This window comes from Macrosteles quadrilineatus, unplaced genomic scaffold, assembly GCF_028750875.1.
Source record: "Macrosteles quadrilineatus isolate MER2022 unplaced genomic scaffold, UCM_ALF_1.0 Scaffold_2__2_contigs__length_208266976, whole genome shotgun sequence".
In the NCBI taxonomy this organism is placed as follows: Eukaryota; Metazoa; Arthropoda; class Insecta; order Hemiptera; family Cicadellidae; genus Macrosteles; species Macrosteles quadrilineatus.
In genome coordinates this window covers 87,103,504-87,116,973 of record NW_026542595.1, presented here as the reverse complement: position 1 = coordinate 87,116,973, position 13,470 = coordinate 87,103,504, and the positions used below count along the sequence as shown (strand labels likewise).

Here is a 13,470-nt window from a genome sequence, read left to right as displayed (position 1 = left end):
AAATTCTACTGGATTTTGGCATTGTATAGTCTTTATTCTAGATAAAAACCACCTAGAAACACTTCACTTTACACAAAATACCACTTTTCACACACAACAAAAAGAATAAGTTATAGTTTGATAAACGTTCACCTAGTAACGTTAGCAGACCAAACCAAACAATAATAAAGAACATCTGAAATGTAAACATTCATTTGCCACAGCCTGTATAATAACTTTGTTATTTAAAAAAACGCACTATATGAAATGATACAGACAACATCAGTTCTATCACCCACGCACCCACGAAATCGTGCTTGCAGGGTCTCAGAAAATATTTTTTTATATCCAAGACAAATAATACATACCTTGTGTTATATATGAATTTAAAGAGCAGAAAACAGCCTTAATAATCAATATAAATAAAAAATTCAATGAAACATTTTTTTGAGGTCTGCTTCCTTTACATTTTGTCGATGCAAACCAAGGACATGGTTGGGCACAACATCAAACACAAACTGTTATTCAACTGCAGGTGTTTCAGGACCAATAAATATGATAGATCTAGTAAAAAAAAAAAAAAAAACCTGCAGAATTTAATGATTCCTATCTAGCCTAAGATCCATTGAACCCTTGAGTATAAAATTAAGCAGAATTGATCAAACTTAAGCGCGTTAGAAGAACGAAACTAAGTAATTACCAAGCAAGAATTCGGACAGTTAAAACCCGGGGGTCTTCTACAAACTCTACAATTAAAAATATGAAAATTCCATACTATCAAATTTATGCTCATGCAAAGTCATTATTAATCGTCATACATGTCCGCAGAATCTGCATGAAGTACATTGATAGCGCAGTGGAGAGACTTAAGTCAAAGGAAGCCTCCTCAGACCTCTCACTACTAGAGAGAATTTTGGTCAGTGAACCTGACCCTAAAACAGCCTATGTCCTAGCCTTGGACCTAATTTTGGTTGGAATAGACACGGTAAGATAAATAGTGCTTAAAATAACAATATTTTAAAACATTAATAACTCTTTAAAATTCTATGAAAACAAGTTCACTATCGTTTTTATTACCAAGAATGAGTATACTCATATGCTTGTTGCAATTATAATATAACAAATACAATTTAGTTAGTCAGTCGAGAACCACATTAAAGTTGAAATTGTAAGAATTTCATATTATTTCCAGATATCGATGGCTGTGTGTTCTTTGCTGTATCAGCTGGCTACTAGACCAGCTGAGCAAGAGAAGCTTTATCAAGAGCTTGTAACAGTATTGCCAACTGCTGATACTCCACTGACAACTGCCAACCTCGACAAGATGAACTATCTTAAGGCGTTCATCAAGGAGGTTTTTAGGTAACTAAACAAGTTAAAGAAAGCTATGGTTATTTTCAGTTATTATTTATATAAATTTGCAAAGAATGCGAAGTGAAATTTATGTTCTTTACATGCAGGATGTACTCAACTGTGATCGGGAATGGAAGGACCTTGCAAACGGACATGACGATTTGCGGATATAGAATACCCAAAGGAGTAAGTGTAAACCCTGTCACAATTATTGTTCATTACAAAAATGTAAGATTGCTTTTCATTTACCTGTGGTCTTAAAAGTTAACACTTTTGCTCCGAGTTCAGTGCAACTCTGAAGTGCTTTTCATTATTTGCCCTATCATTGTTAAACCTTCCTGTAACCCCCTATTGGCGTTTTAAATATTTGTATATTATCTAATTACAAAGCCAAAAATGAAGTGGCGATGTAATTCCACATTTTCTCTGCCAAATTGTGCAACAAGAGTTCCAAAAAGTCATTACGGTTTCCACTTGGTATTTATCAATTTTCTTATCGTTTAGTTTGATGAAAGTGGATGTGGTGCTCTTTTTGTTTTGAACCTTAAAATAACTCAAGGTAGTTAGTTTGTGCTGATTAATGTTGGAGTTCCACAGATTTAAATCATTTTTCTTTCGTTAGGGGAGGTATTCCTACGTAGTACCTCAATGCCTCAATGCCATTTATTTATGTTAATCTTTATTTAGATGTTCTTACGTCATACATTTAATCTAAAATACGTGATCAGATTCGGTCCATGAACCCCCTTAACCTATCAAATATATATAACTACAGCTTTTAGAGTAAAACTGTTTGAATACGTTTGTATCGCTCCCAGGTTCAGCTAGTGTTTCCTACTATAGTGACAGGCAACATGCCTGAGTTTGTGACGGAGCCAGAGAAGTTTCTGCCGGAGAGATGGATGAAGCAGACGGCCAGCAACGACGCCCCCCTCCACATCCATCCCTTCGCCTCGCTGCCGTACGGTCACGGACCTCGTATGTGTCTGGGCAGACGGTTCGCCGACCTGGAAATGCAGATACTTCTGGCCAAGGTGATTTTCTTTTAGTTGTCACAACATTGGCAGTTTATACAATGGAATCAAAAACTCTAAACACTAAAACACACAACAACTTAAACAACACATTTAGGGCGTATTTCTAGCCAAGGTTTTGTCTATTAGAGAAACGGGTTTGACCTCAAAACTGGGAGAGGTTCCGAAAGTTTTCCCATAAAAGTTTCATCTTCTCACATCACAAAATGCCAATAGCCTCGACACTAAAATAATCACGCACTTTTGAACTCTTGGGTTGTATCTATAAATAGATTGCTGGAATAGGTGGTTGATGAAAATTATTTACACTACAAAGAATATAGGATGGTTTGATTGTTCCGTTTTAAACAATCTAGAAGAAAATATTCGCCCGAATTACTTTTTTGTACTCTTTGATATATTAATGAAAATTTAATATACAAACAACTACTTTTAAATCTACTATTTCTTATAAAAGAAAGAATGATTCATTTTAAAAGTGATTCTTTTTGAGATTATTTTGTTGCTATACAAGAGTATCACACTAATGCTTTCTTAAATGTTTAATTAGCACTCCCTTGTCGGTTGAGTAGTATTTGCGCCGAGTAGTATTTTCGCCACGTAGCACCAGCGCTGCGCCAGCTAATTAAATGAGGGTTAGCAGTTTTGACAGGTTAACAAAGGCGGAACCAATCAACTGCACTAATATGATTATTGAGGACGTAGTTCTTACCACATTTTACTTTCAGCGTAAAGTGGCTGCATGCAGTCGCCTCGTGACCCATGCTAATGGTTGCACATACATAATTTTAAATCTAATAACTGCAAAATTGATGATACCAAAAATATCTTCAAATATCGTTTACTGGTTGACAACAATACACAGTACACTCCGCCGTTTCAGTATAAAGGCTACCTAAAACCAATTAATTACCAATAACTCAAAAGAGAGGAAATTACGAAAAAAAATAGTTTGTTTCTGTACCAGGTTTGGTAGTACTGTATACTTCGCGGTTCGTGAAGCCTGGGAGTTGAGACAGGCCTTATATTAATTTAAGTTTATCTTAAGTCTAGAAATACAAGTACATATTAAGTTTACAAAATAACTCTCTAAAACGTGTAGTGGCAATTACCACAAAGATACCTTACTTTAGGCGTTTTTCCCCATAAGAATAACATGGGGATAATTTTTTAGCCACTAATTCCAAAAATCCTGATATTCGAAATCAAATTAAAAAGCTAATTCTTTCATTTATTGACCCATGTAAAGTAGGTATAATATAGTAATATGACCTCACTTTAGGCACTTTTCTCCATAAGAATAACATGGGTGTGTTTAATTAGCCATTTTTTAAAGACCCTGCTTTCGGCCTATACAAGCCCATACAAATGTTCAATACTACTAGGTGAAACCCGTCGAAATCAACGGTTACTTTCGAGGCGTACGCTAATCCATCTGCTGCGATAAATTGAGTGAAATTATACATATTTTGAGCATTTAGCATGGTTTATAGATTAATATAAGTGTAAAAACAATAATGATATCAATTGCCTAAGTTACCAAAATATGGTTGATCATTCAATGAATAAAATATTCCCCATACTGTACGTCATCGGAGTTATTATATTAGTATGTTATCTGGTATCTCTTCCTTTGGAAGAACCATTATACAGTATTCAACTCGTATTGGTGGATCTTTTGTAGTTAAACACTTCCTTGATTCCATCAGTGTAATGCAGATTAATCTAAGATTTTATTTGAAAAAAAATATCTGTTTGTTGGGAAGACACGTTATAACTTCAAATGGAGGTATATCCCTTACAGTGTAAGTTTGAGTCTTCCTTCGTCACGTCACTTCAGTTCATATCGCACTTCTGTGCCAAGGAATAACCCTCTAGCAATGTTTTGAGAAATTTGTTGTGGGGTTACTGTTAAAGCTGGAATTCCTTGACATGGGGGATGTCAGTTAGTTGTCTCAGCCTTATCAATTACATAAAGTTGTCAATATAATCTCTCTACAGAATGTTAGGTGTAGTGGAATATACTTGAAGTGAAGTTGGATTTTATTCTTGAACTGTTAGGGGCCTCCTCATTTATATGGTCGTGCGGCTTCAACAAATAATGCATATGACATGATACAGAAGAAAATCAATTTTAAAATCAGAAAATAACATTGAAAATACTTCTTTTTGATAATTCTAACTCCCAATAAATGTGTGTTGTTTAAAATACAATTTTAAAATTAACAGCTGTTTCATTAAAAAGTATTATCCACATAGCCAAAACGTAAACAAATCTGTGGATGGATCTTTAAAGGCTTCTGGGGCAGAGCCCTAAGCGAATTTACTTCGTTTTTATTTTGATAACTCATCTACAGACCAAGACCTTTCTTTGGACACCTCTACCAAGTTTCTACGCCCAACCGTTCTCTCAAATTAGTGGAGACAAAGTTTCCAATTAAATATTTAGATTCCCCCATGTTAATCTTATGGGAGAAAACCCAACTTTGATGGAAGATCCTGCCCAAACTAATAAAGATATCAAAAATCTAAAAACACTTTGCAAAACTACAGATCAGGGCCATTTGTTTGACACTTTAATCATCAAAATCGATCCAAAAATGAGGGAGGAGTTCTGTTTACAAAAATCGGCTTAGCGTATTATATATATAGATTGTACAACTCAATAAACATTACAAATCCCCATCCATTCCCACGAATATTTTAAAAATCATCAACTTGACAGTGCGAGGTTTGCACGTGAACTCGGGCGCGCTCCCGGCCTATTATCGCTTCTCGTGCGATTTTGATTAAATTTGGCATGAATGTGTAAGGTTGAATCACCTGGATTAAGTTTACGAACCACCGATATCGGAATAAAACCTGTTGTTATTTACCTACACATATAGGTATGATATAAATAAATTGAGGATACTTACGTCTTCTGTAGGCTATCATAATGTTAAATTCGCAAAAAAATTGATGTTTTAGCGAATTCCCTATAGGGGAGTAGCTATTACCGTAGGTGGCACCGTAAGACTTAGGCCCGTGACTAATTTACTTTTTCCTTTTGTATAGATTTATATACGTCCGTGAACGCGATAACTTGAGTAATTTTAGTTTGCTTGTTTACGGATATATTTTGATCAAACTTTGCAAATTTGTTTATTTTATACTAAGCTATTCATATTTTACTAAAACTCCACTTTAATAGTTTCCTTGTAGCAGCTAACCTAGGTACTCCTTAAACCTAATTTTATTTACTGTACATACATTCAATTGAAAATCAATTCAGACAAATGGAAATTCACTTAGTCGGCAGGTTTGCTGCGGCGGGGGTATTGTCTGTTTAGTTTAGCTAATTGTTATCACACAATGAAACGGTGTACCTGATACCATAAGGTTTTTTGTGAAATAACTTTTAACCCGTTTTGATTAACCAATGTTTTCGATGTAGGTGTCCTTGTACATCTTATGATATAGCAGAGGGACGAATGGTAGCTAAAAGTGTCATTTTGGGCTTGCCCCCCTCAAGTTATTGTTTTATTTACATGGTTAACTTTTTTAGAACCTGTAATTATGACAAACCTTTTTATAATGGGGTTTTATGTATGAACCCGTGATCCTTCATTTCGATGTATAACCTTTAGATAGCAAACAAAAGACGAAACCATATGGGTCTAAACTATGTAACGTTTTTAATCACCAGTAGTAAAAAGCCTTTTTTGTCCCTAGGGAGTACAAGTCAACTGTTATGAACAGTTGTAAATGTCGATGTAAAGCAATTGCATGGTTCGAAATTATTTATGTAGCTTATTGTTGCATTCTTATCAATTGTGCGACATATCGATTATGTAATGTAGGCTACAGTAGATCAATTGTAGTAGATGAAATGATTGAAAATTGAGCCCCCTTCAATTGAAAATTGAAAATTATTTGTATCAATGTCCTTTACACACTGGTTTTATTGGTGTTTTATTTCAGCTCATCCGAAATTTCAAGTTGTCTTACCACCACGAGCCTCTCGAGTACAAGGTGACGTTCATGTATGCCCCGGACGGCGACCTGAAGTTTCGGATGGAACCACGGACTGACTGACTCTAGACGGGAAACCTCGAACTGCTAGCTATGACAGCGTGGGAACTGTGAAATCTACTTCAAGTTATAATCGCGCTGGAATGTTTAAAAGTGTACAACAATTTATAAACTCTGTCATGGGAATGTTATTTGATCCTATAAAACATACTTCTGTACCATCCATCCAGATATTTGACGAAGTGTGTTGTATCCCAACCCTCTGCGACCAATCTTGGGTTCCAATCAAGTTTGTTACTGTAAAATATACATATTGATAGCCTATTATAAAACCAATTGTATTAACGACGTATAATAAATTGTTGTGACAGTGCATGATTCTTTTGTCTTACTAAAATTATTTCTGCAGACCCAGTTTTCATTCCTGTCAGCCCACTCACCGACTTTAAGTCCCTTCGTCGTCATAACCTCTTCTATTTCCAGTCGTCAACTCCGTCTAAGTTGTCTTCTCTTCCACTTCTCTAGCGGAACCTATTCCAAACCTTTCTTGAGAGCTGGTCCTCCACCACTCTAATCATTTTGCAAAGCCATATCAATTTCCTCCTGTTCAATAATCTACTTTACCTTCCACAAGTTCCCTACTCCTTCTTATATTCTTACTACCTGTTAGATTTGACCTTGTTTACCTTAACCGCCACACATTCATTTTCGTTACTAATATCTTACTTAACACACTTCTGACCCATGTAGCATAGTTTTCCGTGCAAAATGGCGACAACAGATGATGATGCCCTTGCTGCTGTTGGTTGGTTGTTAGCTATAAAAAGCTGTGAAATTTATAGATTGAATAACGGTTTTAGAAAAGGGTATTTATAAAATGTAGAGTTTTTTATCCAGTCTATTTTTGGATGGATCAAGAAACGTACTGTCATGAGGCTCTTATCATTGGTGACGCCGATTATTTAGATTTATTTATATTATTTATATGAGTACCGGAATCAGCGAAATTTAAATCCGCCCAATCTGCAGCTTTGCTGCGGCGTGGGTATTTTCATGTACTCCCTCCGGAATCCAAACGCGCACAGCTAATAGCGTTAAAACACGTGTTATCTTCTACGAGTTCTATTGGGATATTATTTTGTCGTATTATAAAAAAAACTAATATCTCAAGCATTAGTTCATACTAAATGATTTGAAATCAGCTATCTTTTCCCCGATATATGCTTCTTAACCCTTAGCTTTGACTTTATACTGTTAATTGTTTCAAATCGGTAATTTTTTCCTTTTTCCCCACGGGTTTAGACAATTTATTTTAATGTTTTCATTTTTTTCTATCGTCAAAATATATACCGTTTTACACTTATATTATTACAGTTTAAGTCCTGATGCGTTTTGCCGTAACATTAAAACGTTCTTTATGCCAAAACTACTACAGCTAGGTCAGTAAAGTAGTTCGTATCGGCAATGACGTGTTGTGTCCGATTTAGTTCTCGCTCTGATTGTTGTTAATTGATTTGAATAAACATGGGGAATTTCGACTGGTATTGCAATTAATATGTCTTGCCAACATGTTTTATCCAGAGAGACGACACATTTAACCGGAATATACAGAGTGTCCCGGAACTACCTACCAATATTTTTTAGGGCATTGTTCCTAAGCGAGAATTAAATCTTCTATACTATACTATTATATAAAAATCTAATGGTGTCTGTCAAATTCGTCCCGAGCCCACGTTTAACCATGAGACCTACAGTTGTGGCTTATTGTATGTGAAATTTGCCAAAAAAGTAATGTACTTGAAGAAGAAAAAAATATTTGTACTTGCTCTTGTTGTAACTTGTATGTAGTCTGCTGCAGCAAATACTGTGCACTTCTGGAGATTTTTTCATCGGAGTAGTTAAATCGCCTTTTAACAGCCGCTAGAAAGTTATAAAATGTTATTTGGCATTCATTCAATTGGGAGAGAAATGATAGTTCAAAACTCCTACTGCAGCAAACCTACAATATTGCATTTTATTTTGAGTAAACTAGTGTGGTCACACTTAAGTCTAAGTACAGCATCAAAAGGAGTTCACAAGTTTGTTTTCCAGTTAAATTTTAAAGAATACGCCATTATAAGTAATAAAACTTGAACATGATACATTACTAAACCACAACCACTGTACTGACAAAAAAATTAAGTATATTATCAATTGCTTGTATGATAAAAAATTACGTATTTAAATTGTAGCCCAGGCAAATTAGACATATGCTCCCCAAAAAATCGTCCAAAGCTGGAAAGTGTTTTAATACCTTTTGGGGGTCCCAAATAAGACTCCTGTGAGTTTGCGACGGATTCTGACGTCTGCAGAATTTTTGGGAGTCGTAAAACTATGAAAATGTTGCACTTTTTTCGGGTTTTCGCTTATAACTCATAAATAACGAATCCTACGGAAAATGTTGGGACCACAGTTGGTGAGAGGCACTCACGTAACATGCTCGTTAATGCACGTGAGCTACTACTACTCACGCACCCTAGTGTAGTTAGGGCAAGCACCTGGAAAATTAATATCATAATAAATTACATTTAGGTACTGAATAACATAACACTCCGTAATTTTTCTAAAAACAGGCATTTTAGACTAGTTATTGAAACACCACTTTACGATAAAATAAAATATCACTTGAAAGTCCTTGCTTATGATATAGTAGTTTACGCAACGATTGCGTAAAGATAGCGTTAACGACACGAGTAGAAAATTTAAGGTACGAGCCTTGGCGAGTGCCTTAACAACTTCTACGAGTGTCGTTAACACTATTTACGCGAGTTGCGTACACTACTTTACCTACGACGGTGTTTTAATTACAAAAAATCACTACTCTAAAAAAAATATTTTACCTACAACCGTTTTTTAAAGTAGCCATTTCAGTTTCTATGGATGATTCGCATGAGAGCTTCGTATATGCACTTATGTAAACGAATCCCGCGGTTGTACTGTTTACCTTGAAGAACATTTAGAATGGATCCTTGTGAAATACATCCAGTTTCCACCGCTATGTCACCAAGCCCAGCATCACCAAACAGTTTGCCAACGATAGAAAGTAGGTTGCATATTATATGAAATCCTCCCATCATTATAAAAACGTCTTTAAAAGTGGCACCAAACAATTTCCATAGCTTTTGCAAATATTGCTTGATCTAGCACCAATGTCACTTTCATGTTACAAATAAACCAACAATAAAAACAAACAATTGTATTGCTAAATATTTACTCATTACCTTAGTATAAGTACAGATTATAAATCCCAATGAAAATAACATTAGTGTAGGACTGTCCTACCTTTCAGAACTGCTGAAGCGTGTGGAAGTCTTGCATGCATGGGTGTTACTGTGCAGGGGGATGCACAGAAGAGTGTTACAAGGAACACACATGTAGTAAGTGCCCTGTCGTTTTTGGGGCCTCCTCTTGGTATGCATACATACGTGGAAGAAGAATGTCTCGCTCAAGCTCCTTCCTGAAGTTGGAGAGGTGGAGTTTCTTGTCTGTTTTGATCTTTTTTAAATGTGGGCATTTCTAATAGCAACATCTAGAAGGTGAAAAAATCGTTTTTATATACCATTTTATAGGTTTCTCACTGTTACATTGGAAGACAACTTTATGTCCCCAATGTCAACAGTACCCATATTCTTGTTATAATCTAAAACACTCTTTGGCTTTGTTATTTTTGAACCAGTTTTCCAGTTGGTTTTACCAGTTTCTTTTAGCCCGTAAGTATGCATAGTAGTCAATACCCTCACCTCCCTCTTATCCTGTGATCTTTCGTACTTCAGCTCCTCGAGTTATCGTGCTAACGGACACATATATAACAAAAAGGAAATCCGTCCGGAGCCCACGTTTAACCATGAGACCTACAGTTGTAGCTTACTATATGAGAAATTTGCCAAAAAGGTAATGTAATTGAAGAATAAAAAATATTTGTACTTCTTCTGGAGATTCGATCATCGGGCTCCGTGTGGTGTATGTTAACTTGGCCAGTTTCAACATTTAGTAACTTTTTAGGCAAATCTTGCCTAACTGGTAGGACAGTTCATACACATGTTTATGTTGTGTATATAAAGTTCCATCGCTAGGCTGGGCTGACATACCAATTATCAAGGTAAACTTAATGACCAAGGCCAAAAAAGGCTCCAAGAGTATGAGCTAAACTTGCCCTGTAATCTGTATACCTTATATGCCAGGGAAGTTCAGACGTGTTTCGGCTCCAACATATGGAAAAATGTGAATGACCATGCTAGTCTCACAGTCAGACAAAACAAAAAGCTTTATTCCAAACCTGTTTTTTTATGTATTGGCGGAAGGCCAACTTTCCTTTGTACAGAAAAAGGGGTTCGTTTATGGCCAACAATCATGCGTGTCACTAATTAGATGACGAGGCATTTGGCTATTGTTATGTGTTAATTATGTACGTACATTATTTCCAGGAAAGACCTCCTGGGGGGGGGGGGGGTGCCTTACATCTTAAGGCATGTAAGATGGAAGCATGCTCGTTTGAGACCACGTGTAAACCCTGAACCCTGTCGATCATATCATGAGATATTAAGATTTAGTTTCTTTCCGGAACTAACCCGTATAGGAATCACTCTTCATCGCACGTAGTCTAGATGTTGAATAGCTATGCTGTCAGATGACCTGACGGCTATGAGTGCTATAGTGATATCCATATCCTTCGTGTAAATGCCAAGCCAACTGCGTGCCCTCATTATTCGACAACAACAGAGAAGGTGAATTATTGTTTGATAAATATTCTGGAGTTGTAGATGAGTTTGTGCTTTGGGGGATAGAAATAGTCAATGGGACTGTGTGCCCTGGCTGTTCATACATTCCCATATCAGCTTCGAACAAAATATTATTGATCTTGTGTTGAACAAAGCATCTTGTATTATGGGAATATCCACGCATCTTACTTGCAACATAGTCCCCAAAAGCATCATCAGTAGACTTCCGTACCACAGGTTTATTTCCTCCTATTTTGTTGCCAACAGTCTTGATGACGTCAACAACATCTTTCAATTGCGCGTCCACTTTTTTCATTCTAGATTGGTTAGGAGGGACACTGTTGGCTTTCCTTTTCAATTCACCCTCCGAACTTGTAGACGGACTTTGGTTTTCAGGCTGAATAGTAACTTCATTCTCCTGGACATCTTCAAATTCGGTAGTTTGTATCTCAGTATAATTCAAAATCTCATCTTCATTTAATTGAACAATATCCTAAAAAATATATATAAACAAATAAAATAAAACAAATAAAAAAATAAAAAAAAACATTAAATAAATTATTAATAACAAAAACAGTATTTATTTACAATACTTTTTACAGGTGCCAAGAGCACAAGAGAAATGGTTAGAAATATCTGAGAGATTTGATGCATTGTGGAACTTCCCGCACTGCATTGGAGCTGTAGACGGCCGTCATTGCCAAATCCAAGCTCCAGCTAATAGCGGGAGTGATTAATATTGCTACAAAGACTTTTTCAGTATAGTGTTACTTGGTGTTGCGGATGCAGATTACTGTTTCATATATACAAACGTTGGAAGTCAAGGACGAATATCTGATGGTGGAGTGTTAAAAAATACCGATCTCTGGCGTGATATTGAGAGTGGCAATCTTCACCTACCACCGGAAAGTCCATTACCAGGAAGACATATTAACGTCCCATATGTTTTTGTGGCTGACGACGCGTTTGCGCTCCACCAACATTTCCTAAAGCCGTATCCAGGTGACCATGAGGCTGGATCTGCTAAAAGAATATTCAACTATAGGCTATCAAGAGCTAGGCGAATAATTGAGAATGTTTTTGAAATACTGTCTTCTATATTTAGGGTTTTGAGAAAACCCTTGCTTCTTCAACCCGAAAAATGTGTCAAAATCGTGCAGACTTGTGCTTATCTGCACAACTTTTTAAGGACAAGCTCCATATCAAGGCATGTGTACACCCCATCAGGAAGTTTTGATGAAGAAGTGAGTGGTAACATGATTCCAGGAAGTTGGCGAGCGGACAATGAAAGCAACACATCATTTGTTCCTCTGCAAAATAGACCTAGGCGTTCATATCAAAGGTGTCTGGAAATGAGGAATGAGTTTGCAGAGTACTGTGTTAGTGAAGTGGGTAAAGTGTCATGGAAGGACGATTACAGCTGAAAACAACTTACTATAATGCAGAAAATGCTAACATAATTTTATGTAGGGCCTACGGTATTACCTATATTATAGGCTATTCTAGGTATTTTTTAAGCATGACACAAGAATTGAGTACTTGATTAATTTGTACATTTTTATTGTCATTGTAATAAAAACATTTATTATTAAATACATTTCTCACAAAACTTTGTCTAATGCCATTTATAAACAGTGTCACTTATACACCATTACAGGAAAATGAGTAACACTTTAACAAATTCAGTAATTAAGTATTAAGGCGACCATGGGAACCTATAGCAATTTAAATATAATCAGAAACTAAATTTTTACGTGAAAACAATGGTGCTGAACTTTCTCTGCTGTGACAAAAATTGAATAAACTACAATAGTTTCAATTTTATTTTAATGTTGGAACGTTAATCTGCACATCAATATTTACACTCAAAAATCAAAGTTAATAGCCCAAGTCACATTTACATTTATTGATTGATTTTATGATTGCATTTATATGTATAGATTTCATTACAGCATTGACTATATACAAGGTTGTTTATTTTAAGTGTGCCACCATTGGGATCTCAGTAACTAGTGGTTTTACAGCAAACTTTAAATGGGAAACATTCCCTTGTTTTTAAAGAGGTTCAAAAATAATTTAATAAAATTTTTGTAAATGGCCACCATTTTCCAATATGGCGGTCAACTTTGAAATTTCTTATAGAACACCCTATATTTTATCATGTTTTCGGATAGAACATGCAATTGAAAAACTTTTTTATCCTTGACATTTTTTCGATAAACCCTTTCGTTTAGGAGTTACAGCCTATGGAAAAATGACTTCCGGTTTACATTTTACATCATGTAGCTCTTAAACAAGTAGGGTTAAATTGATTTCAATATAATATTCATTAT

General features: G+C 35.8%; 1 protein-coding gene across 2 annotated transcripts in view; it reads left to right on the top strand.

Moving 5' to 3' along the window:
- Positions 1 to 6,755, top strand: part of LOC128987997 (probable cytochrome P450 301a1, mitochondrial) — a 66,161-nt gene extending 59,406 nt beyond the window's left edge. For both annotated transcript variants that reach the window (XM_054409160.1, XM_054409161.1), the window contains exons 7-11: positions 808 to 964; positions 1,172 to 1,341; positions 1,440 to 1,518; positions 2,151 to 2,366; positions 6,330 to 6,755. In XM_054409160.1, coding sequence (XP_054265135.1) covers positions 808 to 964; positions 1,172 to 1,341; positions 1,440 to 1,518; positions 2,151 to 2,366; positions 6,330 to 6,443 — 736 coding nt within the window. In that variant the 3' untranslated portion in view covers positions 6,444 to 6,755. The remainder of the gene's footprint in view (positions 1 to 807; positions 965 to 1,171; positions 1,342 to 1,439; positions 1,519 to 2,150; positions 2,367 to 6,329) is intronic.
- The last annotated feature ends 6,715 nt before the right edge of the window (positions 6,756 to 13,470 follow it).